The 18,334-nt window shown below is 38.0% G+C and overlaps 1 protein-coding gene across 3 annotated transcripts in view; it reads left to right on the top strand.

The window, feature by feature from the left end:
• Utx (Utx histone demethylase) overlaps positions 1–18,334 on the top strand; it is a 183,852-nt gene that overhangs the window by 159,236 nt on the left and 6,282 nt on the right. For all 3 annotated transcript variants that reach the window (XM_076391159.1, XM_076391158.1, XM_076391160.1), the window contains 7 exons: positions 11,899–12,082; positions 12,288–12,503; positions 13,639–13,794; positions 14,837–15,023; positions 15,210–16,967; positions 17,166–17,421; positions 17,822–18,159. In XM_076391159.1, coding sequence (XP_076247274.1) covers positions 11,899–12,082; positions 12,288–12,503; positions 13,639–13,794; positions 14,837–15,023; positions 15,210–16,967; positions 17,166–17,421; positions 17,822–18,159 — 3,095 coding nt within the window. The remainder of the gene's footprint in view (positions 1–11,898; positions 12,083–12,287; positions 12,504–13,638; positions 13,795–14,836; positions 15,024–15,209; positions 16,968–17,165; positions 17,422–17,821; positions 18,160–18,334) is intronic.

The following is an 18,334-nucleotide window of genomic DNA, read 5'->3' as shown; positions in this document are numbered from 1 at the left end:
CTCCTGAGCCTACGGGCCAAGTAGCAGACACGTGTATTGATTTACTCTGGCTGGTGTTGGTTGGGGATGAGATCGAGGGGAGCGTGGAAGAGGGGAAAGAAGGAACGAGAGAACTTGCGTGTTGGAGCGAGAGAGGAGAGCTGCCTGGTGGGGGTGAGATTCGATAAGGCGACGTGATTGTGGCAACTTGTCTGCTATCTCTTTCCTCTTGCCTCGTTACTCTCTTTCTCGTGCCCTCCTCGAGTATCGCTTCTTTTTGCCTGCCTTGTAGGATGATCTTTTTTATCCTGGATCACGCCACCCTCTGTGTTTATTGCCTTGGAAGGGAGCGATGCTTTGGGAGATTGGGATGGACGTCTTTTGGGGGTGGGAATTTGGTTTTGGTGATGAGCTTTGGTTTATGAGGGGAGGAAAGCTGGGTTTTAATCAGTTTTGAAGTTGGGGAATGGCAAGTGCTTTTTAGATGATCCAGAATTCTTATTTCTCTGAGAATTCTGTTTCTACTAAAAACATTCTAGTTCCTTCCGAAAAAATTGTTTCCCCTAGAAAAAGAATTAAAGTTTCCCTTCAAAATATTCTAATTACCTTTAGCAATAGTTCTAACCTTCTAAACCATCCAAAAAATTCTACTCCCCAGAAATATAATTCTACTATACTTCTAAATCTGAAACTTCTACCTGCTCTACAAAAATCCTACCCCAGCAATAGAAGATTAACATTTCACCTAAGTAAAGAGGTTTCCCCAAGTAATTAACAACCGATTTTAGTGAAGTTTTCGGAGAATATAGTTTTCTAAAAAATATATCACCCGTACTTTTCTTTTATCAGCAGCCTTCTGTATCTATAGGGTGAAAACAGCCCTTAAAATTGAATATGTAAAACATATTTCTCTGTATACCTTAAAAACTATTCGGTCCAGAAAAAAAACATTGTACATAAAAATTATACATTTTCGTGGCAAATTTAACTACATAAACGCTTTTCCAAGATATCAGTTTGTTTAAAAAAATTTGTTCATAATAAAACTTAGGACCTTTTATTAATTTCTCATGTAAAATACAGATACCTTTATTTATATAAATCATAAACTAGTGTGAAAAATGTGGCTACTATAAGTTTTAATTACCTCCTCTTTCGTTAATAAAATACTCGTAAATATCTTGATAGTAGGGTTGTTACTACTATAAAATAAAATCCAAAAAATATTCGTCTGCTCATAAACGTGTAGTTCGTGTATTTGACTCGTGATTCATGGGTTGGTAGGGGTATCAACCTTGAACGAAGTTGCATCTGCTGCAACTATAACACAGAATGCACCGCCACAGCCTCCGCTTGTGTACGTGTGCCAAGCTGACCGTAATCTTTCGTCGCTGCGTTATTAACTCGCCATGGGTCGGAATTAAAACGGTAATTAAGCCGCCGAAGACCACCAGTCCGAGTTATGGAATCATAATTGAAGGCTCGTTACTATCTCGCCGATTAACGCTGCATGCGTTCGTCGCGATCGGCGTGCCGCCTTTTCAGGTGAACGTTTGTCCTTTTGGGTTGAGGGAATTAAATATAAGAGCTCGTTTCCTGGTCTTTAACGTCGCTCCGTAATGACTCGGGGTAATTTATTTTCGTATAATATCAGGTTTGCTCATAAATAATGCAAATATGCTGCTTTTTCGACAAAAAAATTGAAGTATTAGTTCAATGCATAAATCCTAGGTAATAAAAGTATTTATTTTGTCTAACATTTATTTTTCTTGTCTCATAAATAATACATTTTTCTTTCCTCTTTAAATCGGAGTATTAGCTCACAGCGCGAGTTCTTTCACCTATTAGGTAATAGAAACTTAATGGCCATTTCTGATGTTTTTATTTGATCGACAAATATATGCAAATTGTACATTTCATTTCATTCTGCAGCCTCGTTTCGTATTTCTCACGTTTAATTAATACTTCCTGCAAAAAGTTACTGATTCTTAGAGTATTTATGAAGACATTAATAACTTGGTGGTGAGTTGCCTCATTAGGATATATTTAAGAGCTTTTATAATGGCCAAATGTATGATAATCTGTTGAAAATATGTCTGAAGGAATATTACTAGTGCCTTGCAATTTCTTTTTTATTGCTTGGAACAAATCGTTCAATCTTTTATTCTTCATACAATTTTTCAGACTATTGAATATATGTATAGTTTTGAATTAACTATTGCCTTGAAATATTTCACAAGACACAACCCCTAAATTTCTTAAGATGGAGTTCTCTCTCCAGAGATATACAGTTTGTTTCGTTCCCTAGATATATTTAGATATACTTCAAAGCATATTATCACCCCCAATAAAACATATAAAATCATTAGATACAAATTACACGAGTAAAGCTATTGCAATAACAAAACCAAAGAAAATGGCCCCGAAAAAACATTTAAACTGTTTTCAATACTCAAAACCATATCACAAAAATTTGTATGACAATGACATGTCAATATGTCTATGCCTATCAAATTTTCCACTCACGAGAACCAGGTTTCCATTACCTGCACAAAGACTCTCGAGTAAAAAAGTGCAGTTTACCAAATAAAGGTAAAATTTTCCAACTACAAATTTTTCTTGTTTGCTCGATGTGCTCTTAAACATGACAAATAGATGTACGAGGATTAAACTAACGCTAAATTCAAATCGTTTAATCCACTGGTTTGTGAAAAATCGTCAGAAAGCAAACTAGGGTTCCATTATCACCTTTTTCTCTTCGTACTATCGATGTAATAACACGCAGGTAGTGCTACCTCTGTGACACGGCAGGTAGGGCCGAAAGATTATAGGGGTCAAGCAGCCCGTCGCGCTGACCCACTTTGCGCGTTGCAAAAACCCTCGACGAACGAGGGTTCTGCCGCACGAATGCTGCAGAAAAGGGCTGAATAGAAGCACCTTCAAGGAAAATGACGAGAATCGTTCGTTGCGTCGTTACTCTGCTCGCGGAGGGAAAAAAAAGAGATGTAGTCTACAGATACGAGAGGTTCGATTATTTTGCAGCGACTAGCGTCGAGTAGGAGCCATGTAACTACGTATGGTCCATTTCTGCACTTGTTTTCTTCTTGTGAGAATTTTTTAGATAACGTAGTTCTGTATTTTGTATTATTTAAAAAGTACTATCATATGAAAAGCACAAGGGAAAAACTTGATAAGTCCATTTTCGTCGATTTTCTGTTTTTCATGTCGTCTGATAGCTAGAAGGGTGTGCATTTGGAGTTGAAAAGAGGAAAATCTTGATAAGTTACAAGATGCAACCATTTTTATGATGAGTTTACAGCAAAATAACTCCACGAGTCCATGTAAAACAGGAGAATAATTTAACAAGTCAACGAGAAACTCAGAGTTATTAAATAAGGTAAAAGACCTAGTAACCGACCATGTCACGGTATCTGGACACTAATCCCTAATTTTATTTAATTTCAAGCTTAAATTCTAATGTGTCTAATAAAGAACAAGAAAAAAAGTAAAAAATATCATCATAAAATAGTGTATTCAGTTACTGGAATGCAATTCAAGTATCGAGACATGCATATTAGTTTCTAACAATTTTATTGAAGAGTGTTGGCTGCGCTTATTGCATGATTCGTTTTTGTTATTTCCTAGTGTCTTGTTTGAAATTTTTAAATTACTCGACTGTAAAATATAAAACATGTGACTTATCAAGTTCCCCTGAGGTCTTCATACGTGTAATTAGCAAAGTAAAATTTAGAAGGATACGTAACTCTGTAAAGTTTTGGGCTTTTGTAAAGCTTTTGGATTACTGAAAGTATTTAAACTGAGGATTAATGTATTCTCTTGGTAATGGCTATATGAGAAGAATTTTTTATAATCTTTCCAGACTTGCCTATTTCCAAATTCTATTTGCAATATGTTAAGCTTATACAAAGTGTTTCAGAAGTACATGTGGATACTTTAGAAACTGAATCCAGATACTACAATAAGCAAAAAATGTTATATAAACATATGTCTTACTACTTGATTTATGAATGATTGAAGAAAATGTTCGAAATGTCTTCCGCGTGTCTCAACACACACTGCTGCACACCTTACAATAAGCATCGAGTTTCACATTAACGCGAAAATATCAGGTGTTCTTAGAGTAGTCTCGAATCCATTTTGTATCTTTCATTGCAGTTCATGCACATTATTCACTTGCATTGAGTACTCAGTAAATATTTAAATTGTCCCAAAGGTAAAAATTTAATGGGTAACAGACAGTTTTAAACATTTTCTTTAATTCTCCATAACTCGAAAGAAAATGTGTCTAGGACATATATTCATATGACATTTTCTATTTGTTTTAAGATGCAGATTCAGCTCTCAAAATATTGACATGCATTTCTGAATCACCTTATATTTGTATTACGATTTGCTAGCAAAATTCTAGTTCCTCCCATGATTTTAGTTTCCCCTAGATATTCTATTTGTCCCCTTAGATGATTCTATTTGTCCCCTTAGATGATTCTACTTGTCCTCTTAGATAATTCTACTTGTCCTCTTAGATAATTCTACTTATCCTCTTAGATAATTCTACTTGTCCTCTTAGATAATTCTACTTGTCCTCTTAGATAATTCTACTTGTCCCCTTGGATAATTCTACTTGTCCTCTTAGATAATTCTACTTGTCCCCTTAGATAATTCTACTTGTCCCCTTAGATAATTCTACTTGTCCCCTTAGATAATTCTACTCGTCATCTTAGATAATTCTACTCGTCCTAAATATTCTACTTTTCCCCAAGAACTCTAGTTTCTCTAAAACTTCCTCAAACAAAACTTGTATCTCCTGTACCATACTCCACCACTAGAAGATTAACCTGTTTCAACATTCTCGAACTGTCAACAAAATATTCCCTGCCTTCATATGTGACGACCCATCGTCGAATCCCTGTCTCTAAAATCAACCAATAGCCCACCAAACACCACCTCCCCATTACGTCTATAAATGTTTCCTATCAAAGTCTTTCGAATTCAGCGCCACGGTAATCTTATCAGGCTCGAATTTCAATCGTGCTCAGCAACATTCGCAGAAATGCGGACAAAAAATCGGGCGATCGTAAAACGGTATCTCCGAGGTCCAAGAGGTCGAGAACGATCGACGAGAAATCGGCACGAGTGTATCTCAACCGGGATGAAATTTCATTGCGATTTCGCGGAAATTACGCGAGTCTCCATGTCAATATCGTCTAAATGACTCGAATGTCTTCCGCGATTCGACCACCCTTTCTCGATTTCGCGAAGCCACTCTTCGGGTCGATCGGCCAAAAAAGTACCCGGAAGAACTTGGGACTCGAAATTCCTCGGATCTTTCGCGCTTTCTCTCCACTGTCGGCAACCTCGCCGATAACTCACGAGGGAATTCGTTGTTAGGGAACTCGGCTTGGGTTTCGAGATCATTTGACAATCTCGATGGAATCGGCCCGCAGTGGAGTGTCCTCGGGGAATGAGATGAGAGTTGTGGTTCGCGAGAGTGCAGGAATATTTTGATGATTGCACATTTTATTTTGGTCTTTTAGTATCCACTGTCGAAAACGTGTGCTGTTTGGAAGTTTCTTTTTCTTGGAAAGAAAGAAGGAAAGTTTGAAAGAAGTAGATTTGCTTCCTTCATGAATTTTCATGCTTCCAAGTGTTTTCTGAATTTTCTAAATATTCAAACATTACTTGGAAATTAATATTGAGAATTAGTATTGATTGAAAAAGATTAATATTGAGAGACTCAAATTTTTCAAGCTTTTCATGTTAATATTGTTAATTATTTAAATACTTGAACATTTAAATATTTTGTTAAGGTAGTTGACCCAGTAATGGATCACTTAGCGAGAAATGTTGATTCTTTTAATGAGAAAGTACGTTTAAACTGTAGAAAAAGGTAGGGCCTTTTTTTAATAATCAATTTACATAGTTTAAATTTATGATATTTACTAACAAAAAAGAACTTAATTGCTATATTTAGAGTATCGAGTCAACTTCGCCTCAATACTCAATCAGATCCCAATACTCGATCACTTCAATAAATAATGATTTTAAAGTACGTTATTTATTTATTCATTGCATGATATAATGAGATATCTAAATTTCTTGTGTGATCAATTTGAGAAAATTCAAGTAACGCTATCTCATTATTTATTGAAGTGATTGACTCCTAGGTATTGATCTACTGGGTCAACTACCTTACCACAGTGCATTGAAAATTTCAAATTTTAAAACATAACATTCCCAAACTTTGAAATATTAATATCGTCGAAAATTCAATTGCCTTTCAGATGTTCAAATATCCCAGTACTTAAATCCCGACTGGTTTAATTTTAATGTATCCAATTACAGAATTTATTTACGATTCCCGAGTTGTCTCAGCCATCAACTGCCCAATAATTGGAACTACTCTGCAATAAAGTCGACTACAGAAGCAATCACAACACAATCGATAATTATCATATCTCGTAACTCTGATCTCTCCGGCTACCTCATTTGATTCTCATTCAGAAAACGTATTCACGAAATTCGACAAACGTTGCTCCCGTGATCGCCCCCTCGATTAGCCCCAGCACTAAAACCTCTCATTCGTGTTCCGACCTCGCGGTCCGAACCTCCCCCGGGTTTCCCCATTCAAAGCAGCGAAAAAGGTGCGTAACTGTTCAGGAACCACGGCGCAGGCACCGTATGGCCACTTCCTGCGGGTCCCAAACGGTACAGGGGCTTCTCTTTACAACCTGTTTACTGCTCGCGTGCTGGCATTGGGACCGGTTCGACAGTCCTCTTCTTTTCTTCCATTTTTTCCGCTGCTCCTTCATTTACCTCGCGAGTCATATCTGTCGCTTGCTCGCAAGTTCGCGCTATCTTCTGCGCACAGCCTGGAGGCAAGGTGTAGCTGGACTACACTTGCTATGCATCACGGAAGCATAGTGGCCTGGGTGAGGCCACGCATGTGTAAGACTATGTGGAGCATCGGAATTGCGTGCTGAAGACGAGATAGAGGGATGGAGATATATGGAAAGTATAGCTCCATCTCTTTTATGTTCCCTGAAGTGTCACGCGCATGCGTCAGAGAAGTGAGACAGAGAGATATACAGGGTGTTTCGTAATATGTGGAACCTACTTCAGGAGTTGATTGTATGCTTAAAAATAATGAAACGAAGTCATATAAACGCGTGTTCTATGTGTCTTCGTTTATAAGATATAACGAGTTTTATGTTGTAATTATCTTTATAGAAGATGCTCAAAATGATCACCTTGCATTTGAAGATAAGCCTGGACTCATCTTGGCATCGATCTGATTATTCTCTCTATCATTCCTACTGTTTTTCGAATAGTTAGAAAGTATAAAGAATAGTAGAAAGTTGGAAGCCTTGCTCTATTCTGTTTCATAGTATTTCAGCATTTTCAGTCGATGTTGCATATACAATAGATCTTATGTCCCCAAAAGTGAAAATCTAATGGATCCAAATATTCAGTACTAGGTTCTCCATACCTAGAACAGTTTAAAAGGATATGTTCCATACTGAAATTGGAGAGTTGCAAGTATCACAAATAGGAGGCTCGGTTTTGGAAACTAAATGAGTTAATTTTGAATACCCTATTCCAAATCTGTTAATTACTACTTGTCGAGACATTGAAATTGAAAAACAACGAACGAGCTTTAATGTTGCCTCTAATACTTGTAATAACGTGAAAGGTCCTCGGATTCTCGCTCGAGGGACTATCGCCATAAAGGACAAGCTGGCCCATCTCCCCGAACGCGTGCGATTTTATTGTCGTCGCCGAGATTATTATGTCTGGTATAATTACGTTGTAAACAGCTAGTCCTTCGAGCGTTGGGCTGAGCTTTATTTGCCCCCTCGCGTTTACCTCCTGGTCTGCCTTTTTCGATGGTGATAGGACCCAAGGAACCGTTACCGTGAGAAATGAATTGGTGGACTCGATCGAATCTTTTACGATCCTTTTCTTTGCTTTTGCTTGGAATTAGTGGAACGTCGAAAGAAAAATTGGGAAGTTAAATTGGTGTTGAATTGTATAGCCGTGCTCGAAGGAGATTGTAGCTTTTATTGCTATTATTTTAACGGGACAGAACCTAATATACATGTATAAATAAAAAGAATTGTGAAAATGCACTGCTAAAGGTCTAGATTTGTAGTTGTAATTAGGTGCGCCTAAATTGAGATTTTTCTGTACTTGTAGAAGCTAGAAAAAGTGAGTATTCGAAAATTTAAAAATTTGAGACTTTAAACACCTGAGGCAGTTAAACGTTTGTGAATTTAAGAAACATAGAAATGCGAAAAATGAAAGACTTAAACATTTTGAAATTTTACAATTTAGAAATTTGAAAATTAAGAAATTTCTATCTTTAAAAATTTGAGAAAGTTGAAAGTTTGTGAATTAATAAATATAGAATTGCTAAAAATTAGATGCGTGAAGATTTAAAAATTTTGAAATCTATAAATGAAGAAACTTGGACCTTTAAAAATTTGATATTTAAAAAAGTTAAAATTTGTAAATTTAAGAATTGTATAAAAATGCAACGAATTAGATGCTGGAAGGTTTAGAGATTTTAAAATTCAGAAATCTAAAAATTGAGAAATTTAGATGTAGTGTCTAAATAGTGTCTAAAAAATTTGAAAGAAATAAATTCCACATATTTTAGTTTAGAATCTTGAAAATGTTGAAATTTTGAAATATACAAATATCGATATCTACAAAAAGATAAAATTCGAAAATGAACAAATCTAGAAAATTAAAAAATTGGAAAATATGAAAAATGAGAGAATTAGTAATTTGTGAACTTGAAAACAAAAGTTTAAAAATTTGCAATATACGAAATAGAGATTTTGAAATAAAAAATTTCATTGAAAATATTCAAATAAACAGAGTACCATAAGTTTCGAGCCCCTGCAGACACGTTAAACACTCGACACAGAATTTTCGCGCGATTATGTGCATACAAATCGCAGCGGTGACAATTAGAACACAGCAGACGCTTTGATCACGCTAGACTGTTTACAAACCAGTCGACTTAATTCGGTTTAGTAATCACCCGTACATTTAGCATCACGCTCTACGATTATGCAATAACTCTCGTTGCAAAACTCGCATTTTCCCACGGCACGTATTTAATTTAGAGAGTGCAGCGCGGGGCAGCGGAGTCGCGTAAATTACAGCGATTAAAATTGCGGCGGCCGCTCGGAAATAGGCTCGCTGTATTGCTAAATAGTTAAATAAAGAACTGCTAGCGATTAGAATTAAAAATCCTGCATCACGTTGCAGTAGAATGAAGATAAAGTGTAATCTCCAAGTTAAAAAGGTGGAAATATGAATTAACGAGCTGGAAAATTGAATAATTAAAGGATGCGTAATTTTTACGATACCACCTTTGTCATGATGAATCACATTTACCATATTTCCAATAATGAGATACTGTAGAGGTGTTTCGTCGATTTTTTTGGTCGAGTTAAATTCGATTTTATGCGTGGTGCAAGTTCTACGAAAGTATTCTTTATCATTAGTTATTTCAATATTTATGGACATTCAAATATTGAACTTTCCAAATATATAAATTTTCAAATAAGTATTCAACCTAAAATGTTCAAACAGTCCAATTTTCATATGTTCAAGTTTTCAAAATATTCAGGTATTGAAATTGTCGTATATTAAAAATTTTGAATATTCAAATTATCCTTCTACCTGCTGCACAATGAGTCAAGAATCACCACGATGTACCGACAAATTAACGTTCCCCCCAAACAATCTCATTATCACAAAAATCATGACACAATCAATACAGCTTTCCTATTCACGCTCTCATACATAAACTGTCGGCTCTATTCTCACGAGGAAAGCAGGTCTATGCACAGCAGATAAGAACAGGAAAATAAAGGGTGTACCGTTACAGCCAACAGCTGCCTTTACACACCATGCAACCACCTAGAGCCACCAGCCAGAGACTTTGAACTCTGAAATAGCGAAACATTTGACCCCGTGATGTCGAAGAATATTAACTTAAGAAATTTTTAATTTTCCATATAGTGTCTTTGATCTCCAAAGCTTTTTTGGATACTGTTCTGATCGAAACCTCGAAGACGTTGCGCTATTTTCAAAGGCAGCCTGCAGCAGCCGTTTCTACGCCTATGTTTATAGAGGGTTGTAATTCGAGACAGCCCCGAAGGGAGAGTGGGGTAAAAGTGGCCACCCTAGGCTATACCTGCGAAAATCTATTCAGTTCGGTACTCGTCTAGCGTCGAGGCGACACGTCCTCGATTCGCAGCGTTCCTCCGCGTTGGTACCTTCTTAGGCCCCGTTTCGATTTGCGCGCGAGCACTCCATAAGGCCCTGCCCTGGCGTCACGTGCACCCTTACTTCCTGATTCTGATTCGTGAAGTGATTGTGGAATAGAGGAAACGTGCTGATTTTCCTGGGATTGTCTTGCGATTTTCTTTGCTGATTTTCGTGAGATTTTCTTGTGTTGGTTTTCCTGGGATTTTCTTGTGCTTATTCTCGTGAGATACTTTTTGTGATGATTTTCCTGGGAATTCCCTGTGCTCGTTTCCTGAGATTTACTTGTGATAATTTAATGGATTTTCTTGTGCCGATTTTCTGGGAATTTTCTTTTCTTTTGCTGTTTTTCCTGGGAATTTTTTGTGCTGGTTTTTCTGAGATTTTCCTGAAACGTTTTGGTGACTTGTGAAAATGTCGACAAAATAGCGGAGGTAGATATCAGCAAACTAGTTCTGAAGATTTGAAATTGTGAGTATTTAAAAATTACAAAGTTAAGCTGTTAATCACTCCAGAAAATTAAAAGCTTCATTATGTAAGGATTTACTTACAAGCTTTTAATTTGGATGTTTAGAAGGTTTGAAATCTTAATATTTAGAAATTCTCTAATTCAAAAATATAAAAAATAGATATTTTAGACATTTGAAAATGTTACAAGCTAAAAACTTGTAAAGTTTAGTAACTTGAGTATTTACATACACGTTTTTTAATTCAGGAGCGTGAAGACTGGATGATTTAAAAATTTAGAAATTCTGGGATTTAAAAATTTTGAAATAGTGAAAGTTTAAAAATTAAGAAACTTCGAATATAATTATCTTTTAATTTAGATCTGTGAAAAATGGAAAATTAGGTAATTCAAACATTTGATCACATAAAGCGATAAAGTTGGTGACACGTGTTCCTCCATTTATGAACGGAAGTGTAGTTCTCGAGCAAATAGTTCATTCATGGATTTAGTGGGACTGTGAGCTAAGTAGGCGCGTAGATTTTGGTAATTTTTGTAGTACTAAAATCATAGAACCATTGTATTCTTACATGCATTTGTTTGCAAATGATAAAAAGAGTAATTTTTTAAGAAGGTAAAAATTTGATAATTACTTGTTCCTCGTTATTCCTAAATTAATTTTTTAATATACAAAACAAAAATATTTATATTAAATTTGAATATAAAAATTTAAGCATCAGTCAAGTGTTTTAGCAGTCAAATTTTAATACGTTCAAAAAGCAAAATTAATCACGTTGGTCTGTGACCTACATTATAAAACCTCGAATGTAATAAAACATCTGCACATAGTTTGACATTACAAAATTCCAATAAACCGTTTCTAAACCTTAGAACGGTAATATTTTCTACTATAACTGTTCCCTCGAACATTTATGCGCAATAATCTACTCCACGATAACTGTCTCCTGGAAGTTCCAGGATAGAACATTTATGCGCAATTATCTACTCCTGCAGATTGAAATACCTTCACCCAAGTTACCCTCAAAGCCACAAATGCTAAAATAATTCAAACACGATCGTCTGTTTCGTCTAACACCAACGAAAGTCTATTCAGACCTATTCTCAGCATCCTCTTAAATTACCATTTACATTATTTACCTTGTCGATTGCAGGATGGATGTACCACGTAGTTGACTGTACCGTCCTGGGCATAACGAGACAGCAGAAGCAAGCAATCGCCATTCACTGTCTGCAAAAGTCCATCGAGGCGGAACCGAAGAGCGGGCAGAGCCTCTACCTGCTAGGACGTTGCCTCGCCGCCTCTGGGAAGGTTCATGATGCGTTCATCGCCTACAGGTAACATGTGCCTAGCATTAAACATCGCTAATCTGAAAATTATTGTGCTGATGCATCAAACGGGACGCCTAAGCCTCTTAGGCTAATCCCTCAGATCAGCTAATTCCGATGTCCATCGATTTCTTTTAATCCCCCTTGAGCTAAGAACGTCCCCTGCTTCCTGCACTGGCCGCTTCGTATGACACTAACTGTCTGTCGTTTTCAGAAACTCCGTGGAAAAGTCAGAAGGCAACGCTGACACGTGGTGCAGCATAGGGGTCCTGTACCAGCAGCAGAACCAGCCTATGGACGCACTGCAAGCTTATATATGCGCGGTACAGTTAGACAAATCACACTCTGCTGCGTGGACTAATCTGGGGATCCTGTACGAAAGTGTTAGTCAGCCGAAAGACGCTTTAGCTTGTTACGTCAACGCATCCAGGTAAAGTAACCGCGATAGGGACTAGGTCGCGAGTGTAATTGTATGTTTGAGGTTTTGAGAGAAGCACTCGAGCAACGAGTGAGGTAGCTATGCACAGATTTGCCTTGCAAAGATGTAGAGCCTTGTATCATACTTTTAAATATCCATTTAGTCAAATAATCAATCCTGTGTCTGAGAGCCAAACTGACCCAAGCCCTTTTTGTTATTTTTCAGGCGAGCTGAAAAACAAGTGTGATCACAGAAAGCTTCATTTTTAAAGTACTGTAAATAGATTCCCATTATTCTCATAAAATAAAGAAAAAGTAGTTGATGACATAGAAAACTTAAGTTTAAAAGAAAGGGACTTAGGTTGATCTGGCTGTCGGGTACAGAAATATCTCAGATTGTTTAGGGTTTTATCTGAAGCCTGGAATGAAGTAAAAGCTGACAATATTACTTGTAGAGTTAGTCTGTTAATGACAAAGTTACTAGTTCATAAATCAGAAAAGGTATTCAGCAAGTAAAAATTAAGATCAACCACAAAAATGTTTATTACTTACTTAAAATATACATATTGCAAGTTTTAGTTGGACCACTGTGTGCCAAAATTTGTTCTGTCTATAGACATTAATCTATTCAGCAATTCTAGCTACTATTTCCTAAATTTCTAATGGGTAGTAAGTTTGAAAACACTGGCGAATCTGTGCACACCCGCCTTATTTCTAAACATGAACGTTCTATGGGAACCTCCTCTAACTAGTGCACCATTTCTTGTACTTTTGTATACCGAAATTGTACACATTTTGCGATAAAAAAGAAATAAACTCTGAGTCGAAGTCAATTACCGCTATTGACCTCCCTCCATCCAGTGCATAACGTTATTGCGTTTCCTTCAGTGCGTGAAAACATTCGATCTCACGTAGAATCGATGGCCACTGTGTTAGCTATATACCCTCTATTGACTCTGCCTCCTGTGTATTTTTCTGTTGATGTAGTAAAAGGCCCCACATTGATGGGCGCCGTACACAGCTTTAATGTGTAACGAGAGAGACTTGTAAGTCGAGGGACGGGTCAGCGTTCGAATGAAATCGAAAGCCTGCCCGTCCACGGTGTTCACGACGTCGTGTAATGAAACACCGATCTTTCCTCTCTGTAGGGGTAATAATAACACACCGAATTGCACGGGCTCATTGGCGGGCCTGGGTGGCGCTAAGTCTGGCGGTAACACCCCGATGAACCCATCGCTACAACAGAGGATCAACTTCCTGCAGAGTCACCTGAGCCAAGCACCGATGCCTTCCGTCGCCACCAAGTAAGTCGAAGATGCCATGCCATTGTCTGTGTCTGAGGCAGATTTTCTGACACAGATCAATTTTTTCAGAGAGATCAGATATTCTGATATGTGAAGGGACATGTGAATGCCAGTGGTTTGGCATTTGTAAAATTAAGGAGTATTTACAGTGATGTGGAGAAATAATGTATTACTAGGGGCAATAGATTACTAGACAATAGATTCAATAGAGTAGAAGATGATTGTCCCATCTGAAAGACTCGATACTAAACAATAATAAGACAATAATGCAAGAATAATGATGATTTATGAATTAAGGGAGGACACCACCCTAAGGCGTCAAAAAATAAGCAACGTTGTTAGAAAGTTTTTCATAGGTAACTAGTAAATAAAGAATTTAGTCTTTGGGATAATATAAATAATAAAACAATTTTCATGTAGTATTTGCACATTAAAAATTATAAGAAAAGATTATGAAGAGAAAACGGAAGAAAAGAAGAGAAAAGATCTTTCTTTAAATATTCTACCTTTATCCACTAATATTGAATCTACACAAGGAGAAACTTTTCCTCTATATTGATGCTATATTAATGGAAACAATTAGAATATTTATAGAAGGATTTCTTCAGCTTGTATGATATTCACTATATGAAAATTGTTCTTATAATTATTATGTTCTATTTATTTAGAAAAATTAAATTTAGAGTGTACCTTCTGTTATTTTCTTATTATTCAGCACTTAGAATTTTAAATAGAAACATCGTTATTAATGTATAAAACTCTGTGCGCAAAGAAATTTGAGATTCAGTCTATAACCTATTGACCTTAGAAATCAGGAAAAGTATGTCTTCCAAAAACTGCAATGAAAAATTTCACTTCCTAGAAAAATTGCTCTACCTTCATGTTAATGCATTGCGCACAGTGTCCTCTTGTTCTTCAAGAATATCACTGTGCTAAACCGTTATCATAAAGGTTTCAATTCACTTAGGAAATGATAGTCAAAAGCACACCCCGAGAATGTGTGTCAGCCTCGTTAACGCGCAGCGTTTCTGTTTTCGTCAAGGAGGCGGCAATTGCCGTCTATAGAAGAGGCTTGGAATTTGCCCATCAGCGCTGAGATGTCCAGCAGGCAGCAACAACAGCAACAGCCACCCACAGGTCCTGGCTATAAATATGGCACTACTCCCTCTGGACCCCCACCCCCTTACCCTCAAGGGCAAGGGCAGAATCTTAATACGAAAAGATTCAAAGTGAGTCTTCAGTTCGTATATATAGATCAAACGATTTTAGATCTGAGTTGGGTCAAGATAATTTTGGGTTACATACCTATTTACAAGAAGACAAAAAGAATACGGAATTAGAACCAAATAGTGTATTAAACATTAAACTAGGCCTGTACCAATTTTTCTTCTAACTAACAAGATAATATTTTTCAGCCGGGGGAGGAACCAGTCTCTCCAGGTTCACAGCAAAGGCCTCCACCATTCTACCTTTCATCTCAGCAGCTGCAGATGCTGCAATTCCTCCAACAAAATCATGGAAGCCTGACGCCCCAACAGCAAGGACTCCTCGCTCAACTGCAACATCAGTACAGATCCATGCAACAGCACCAACAACAACTTCGACTGCAGCAGCAGCAGGCTGCACAAAGAGGTTTGAGGCCAGGCCAACCTGGCTATCCCACCGGCTACAACCACGCGCAGCTAGGACAGCCTGGTGTCATAAAAAACTATGGAATACCTCAGCAACCGCTGCAGCAAGGTGGAACAGTCGCGCTGCAAACAGGATTCTCAGATTCTAATGTTGGTTACAACACAGCGGCGACTGGGAACAGTCAGACACCAGGAATGCCTTACAAGTCCGCCTCCGATCCAAATTATCCTCAGAGACAACTGACACCAGGTCAGTACAATCAATACCAGCCCAATCAGTACGCCGCCCAAGGTTACACTCAGATTTCATCGACGACAAGCAACTATACAGAAGGTGCCGCAGGGAATAAGGACTTAGGAGTCACGGATCAAGAACTGCAGGCTCTACTGTCGCAAAAGGATATTGCGACATCCTTGGCGGAAGACCTTTTAAAGCACTTCGGTTCCGAAGACTTGGACGTGAAAGAGGAAGCGCCGAACATCATGAACAACGGCACTCTAAGCTCGGGCCCGTTTTCACCTTCGAATTTGGAGGAGAGCGCCGAGAAGATCAAAGAGGTGAAACTCGAGAAGGTGGAAAACACCACTCAGCCGTCGTCCACGTCGAAACTCGAAACATATGAGAAGAGCAACGTCAAGACGCCGACTCCGACAGAGACGGTGAAATGCGAAGCAACGTCCAGTACAAATAAAATAGAACCGATAACTAGAGTTGAGCCGGTACTCAAGTTGGAAAGCCTGTGCGAGTCGCAGCCCGAGCAGGAGCTTAGCATAGAAATGGACGCTAAGAGCATCGTCGAGGCTTGCAAAGGTCAGGGATTGAAGGGTGTGCCGAACTGTTCTATTTTAAGCGATCGTTCACCTCCACCCGCGCCGCCAGAACCTCCAAGTCAGAGGCTAACCAAGGAACAACTGTTACCACCGACTCCTAGCGTTTACTTAGAGAATAAGAAGGATGCGTTCAGTCCACAGCTGCAAGAGTTCTGTTTGAAACACCCGATAGCTGTGATCCGTGGCCTGGCTGCCGCTTTGAAGCTGGACCTGGGACTCTTCTCGACGAAGACCCTAGTGGAAGCTAACCCTGACCACGGCATCGAGGTGAGGACACAGATGCAGCAGACCAGCGACGAAAACTGGGATCCTGTCATGGGCAGGAAAGTTTGGGGCTGCATCAGCCACAGAAGCCACACGACGATCGCCAAGTACGCACAGTATCAGGCATCGAGTTTCCAAGAGAGCTTGAAAGAGGAAAGGGAGAAGGCTCAAGGTATTCACACCTCGAACTTGTCTGACTCGGATTCCAAGGACAGCACTGGTGCTGTTCGAAGGAAGAAAAATGCTTTCGGATTGGCAGGGCGACCGGGCTCGAAGATGCTGCGATTTGGGACCAATGTAGATTTATCAGATGAGAGGAAGTGGAAGCCGCAGCTGCAGGAGCTGATGAAACTACCAGCGTTCGCCAGAGTTGTATCTGCTGGAAATATGCTCAGCCATGTGGGACATGTTATTTTGGGAATGAATACTGTTCAGCTATACATGAAGGTACATTTTTTTATATTGAATTTGAGTACACTGAACTGGTTAATTGAGACTACTAATTCGTTTAAAAAATAGTTTGAGCTGTAAATTATCCTGTTGTAAAAAATGTGTATATATTAGCTTCTTTTGTCGGTTAATAATTAAACTAGTTATTTAGTTGTGAAAAAATCACCTTAACAAGTATTCTGTCCATTACCACAGGTACCTGGTAGCAGAACACCTGGCCACCAGGAGAACAACAATTTCTGTTCCATTAATATCAACATCGGGCCTGGAGATTGCGAATGGTTTGCTGTACCTGATGCATACTGGGGCGTCATTTGCGCTTTATGTGAGCGGAATAATATCAACTACCTTCACGGTAGCTGGTGGCCTTCATTAGAAGATTTATATGAGGAAAATATCCCTGTATACAGGTTTCTACAAAGACCAGGTGATCTCGTCTGGGTTAATGCGGGTAAGTTGATTGTATAAAAAAAGAAGAAATAGCTTCAGAGTCTAGTTTTCTTGCAAGCATTTATAAGAAATTGTACATATTATAAATTCTACAAAATGGATAAGAGTCACATTCACTTTAAGATAGAAGTGTATAATCTTTTGTATACTTTCAAATAATTATTTTATTTCATTTATACTTCAATGTACAGCGTTATCTCAATGCAATCTCGATGAAAGTGTCACGCTTTCTTAAAGCTACTCTATCCTATTTTGGGAGAAGACAAATTTAAGCGAATAGTGTGTACATTAATCTCACAAATGAATTTCTTACACCCTCTAAACTTATATCAAACCAACGCTATAGAAATGAATTAACAAAGCTGTAAAGTATTTCAAACAAATGGAATTTCTTCCCTCAGGCTGCGTGCATTGGGTCCAAGCGGTTGGCTGGTGTAACAACATCGCATGGAATGTGGGTCCCTTGACAGCTCGTCAATACCAATTAGCAATCGAACGTTACGAGTGGAATAAGTTACAGTCGTTTAAGTCCATTGTACCGATGGTACACTTATCATGGAATTTAGCTCGAAATATCAAAGTGTCGGATCCCAGATTGTTCGAACTAATTAAAAATTGTCTCCTAAGGACAATGAGACAGTGCTGCTTAATATTAGAATTTGTGAAAAGTAAGGGTGTTGAAGTTCGGTTTCATGGACGGGGAAAGAACGAAGCGTCACATTATTGTGGGCAGTGCGAGGTGAGATAACACGCTTTTGTACATTACTAATTCTTTTAAAATAGTCGAACATAAAAAAAATTCCATTTAATTTGAGAGCACTCTAAAAATATCTCACTTGTTTTTTATGGTAGCAAAAAATGGTTTAGTTAAAAATTAAGTAATTTCTTACATAAAATAGAATTAAATATTAGAT

This window comes from Calliopsis andreniformis, unplaced genomic scaffold (genome assembly GCF_051401765.1).
Source record: "Calliopsis andreniformis isolate RMS-2024a unplaced genomic scaffold, iyCalAndr_principal scaffold0022, whole genome shotgun sequence".
NCBI lineage: Eukaryota > Metazoa > Arthropoda > Insecta > Hymenoptera > Andrenidae > Calliopsis > Calliopsis andreniformis.
The sequence above is the reverse complement of the archived record's forward strand: the minus strand, read 5'-3'. Positions and strand labels throughout refer to the sequence as shown.